General features: G+C 32.8%; 1 protein-coding gene across 2 annotated transcripts; it reads right to left on the reverse strand.

The window, feature by feature from the left end:
• Positions 796 to 1,860, reverse strand: LOC105174834. Of its 2 annotated transcripts, none has more exons than XM_011097046.2 (3): positions 1,233 to 1,860; positions 1,066 to 1,143; positions 796 to 956 (listed from the first exon to the last, which is right to left on the reverse strand). In XM_011097046.2, exons 1-3 carry the CDS (start codon positions 1,584 to 1,586, stop codon positions 828 to 830), a joined length of 561 nt encoding a protein of 186 aa, XP_011095348.1. In that variant the 5' UTR covers positions 1,587 to 1,860; the 3' UTR covers positions 796 to 827. The 2 variants fall into 2 exon arrangements, with proteins under 2 accessions (XP_011095348.1, XP_011095349.1); XM_011097047.2 differs by having other exon boundaries at positions 1,066 to 1,140; positions 1,233 to 1,858.

Below are 2,122 nucleotides of genomic sequence, written 5' to 3' on the forward strand. Positions count from 1 at the left end.
TTTACATTCACTCAACTCCTTTATCTGGATTATGATTATATTAATTTTTTAATAAATTAAATTACATATTAATATTTGATTAATTTGTTGTTATAATTAAGAATAATAAAATAAATTCACATAAGTGTAACAAATATGCATATATTTGATACCATAATTTTAATTTTAAGAAAATATTGAATAATTTTTTAATTTTAATCAACATTATGATCAGAACAGATTATAGACATAATAAATGGATTATAAGAACATTTAAATATTATTCACCAACACAACTCTCGATTGTCTTGATTAGTGGAGAAAGTCGATTGAACGTACAACTTTTTGATAGAAAGTGGTCTATGTGTTAATATATACGTTAACCTCAGTTTAAGCGAAATGTAATAACTTTTAGAGCTTTATAAATGATCTTGGCTAATTAATAATGATACTTATTTATTTTTTAATTAATTAAGCAACAACATGGATTGAGGTAGCAAAGTGCATTGATCATATTATTTTAGCTGCTTCCCATTAACTAATTATTTGCTTGAAATTATCTAATTACTACTACTGGTGAACTTGTTTTCTGCAAATGAAAGACTATTTAAGACATGATTATCATGAAGAAACACACACACACACACACACACACTTATATATATATATATATGCTGCAGCAAACTCCAAGATTGATATATAAATATAGACATAATCAAAAATGGTTTTAGGGCAAAAAAAAGTTGGTTATGATTGTATACAATATTAATGTGGGAATGAAGATCACTAGAGTTTTGGACATCACCAAAATAACTATTACAACAGAGAGAGAGAGAGAGTGTAATTGATTAAGGAGTAGAGGTCGTCCTTTTCTTGAAGTCTGCGTAATTAGCAGCAGCATGAGCATGAGCATGAGCATCCCTTTCAACTGCAAAAACTCCTCCTCCAGAACCCTTGGCAAAACTATTTCTTTTCAACTGAACAACAACAACAACATAAACGCATCATCATGATCAGAACAACAGTCACATAATTAATTACTGAGAATATCATGTGTGTGTGTGTGTTGAAGAACATGATATATACCTCGGAAACATATTCCACAATCTTGCCCTTTCCTTTCTGGTTCATCATAAACTGATCATTCATGTAAGAAGAAACCTGCTGATGATTCATAAAGAAAAGAAATATAAAAAGATGAGGAGGTAGAGTTTGGATGAATATTGAATATGAATTGATGAGGTGATGATGACCTTGGGGCTATTTACAGGAGAACTAGCAGTGTCCTCTAAGTCAAAATCCATGTTAGGTGCAGGAATGACTTTAGTCTTCTGCTTCTTGAAACTACTTTGCTTACACAAATGATGATGATGATGATGATGAGCAGTCTTATTATTGGGTGAATTAGAAAACCCTAATGACCCCATCTCCACATGAGATGCTCTCCTATTGATCTTCTTGACCACAGCAGAAGAAGCAGCATCTGAAACAAGAGAAGGGGTCGCCGTGGATTCATCAATGTCAGAACCAGCATCACACATGAAACCCTCAATGTAGAAAGTCCAGCTGCTCTCCTCACCCTCCACACCATATTCTTCTTCTGCCATTCTTAATAATTGCGTATACCTACCTGCCTAGCTAATTATTATGTGATGGAGCACAGATATCTATATCTATATATGTATATATATAGAGAGAGAGAGAGAGAAGATCTTTATTCACTTGGGAGGCAACAGAAGAATATGAATATATGATGAACATGATGATTGATAAGTGTGTGTTTGAGGGGGGAATCTGGAGGACTAGTGAATGTGGGCCATTTGAACGAAGTTGAGGATGGGAGGAGGGTAGGTGAATTGACCAACTGTTTTGTTTTTTGAATATTTGAGGTTTAGTGGAGGGGGATTAATTAGAATATGATTAGAATGGGATTTGCCAAATCTTGTTTTCTTCATTAATAAATTAATTAATGTATACGAGGAATTATAGGAGAGTGAGTGCGAGCTGTTCTAATTGTTTCTTTCATCACCAACTTACTTTAATTGCCGCCCCCTCTCAATATTCTTTGCCCAAAGACTTCATTCATTCACCTATTATCTATACCTTATTCATTCACAACATTAATTATTATTTTCTTTGTTTG

This window comes from Sesamum indicum, linkage group LG12 (assembly GCF_000512975.1).
Source record: "Sesamum indicum cultivar Zhongzhi No. 13 linkage group LG12, S_indicum_v1.0, whole genome shotgun sequence".
Lineage (NCBI taxonomy): Eukaryota > Viridiplantae > Streptophyta > Magnoliopsida > Lamiales > Pedaliaceae > Sesamum > Sesamum indicum.

Coding starts and splice junctions, on each gene's coding strand:
- LOC105174834 (XM_011097046.2), bottom strand. CDS start 1,586: ATGGCAGAAGAAGAATATGGTGTGGAGGGTGAGGAGAGCAGCTGGACT. Junction 1,144..1,232: donor CTCCTGTAAATAGCCCCAAG/GTCATCATCACC, acceptor ATGAATCATCAG/CAGGTTTCTTCTTACATGAA. Junction 957..1,065: donor TTGTGGAATATGTTTCCGAG/GTATATATCATG, acceptor GTTGTTGTTCAG/TTGAAAAGAAATAGTTTTGC.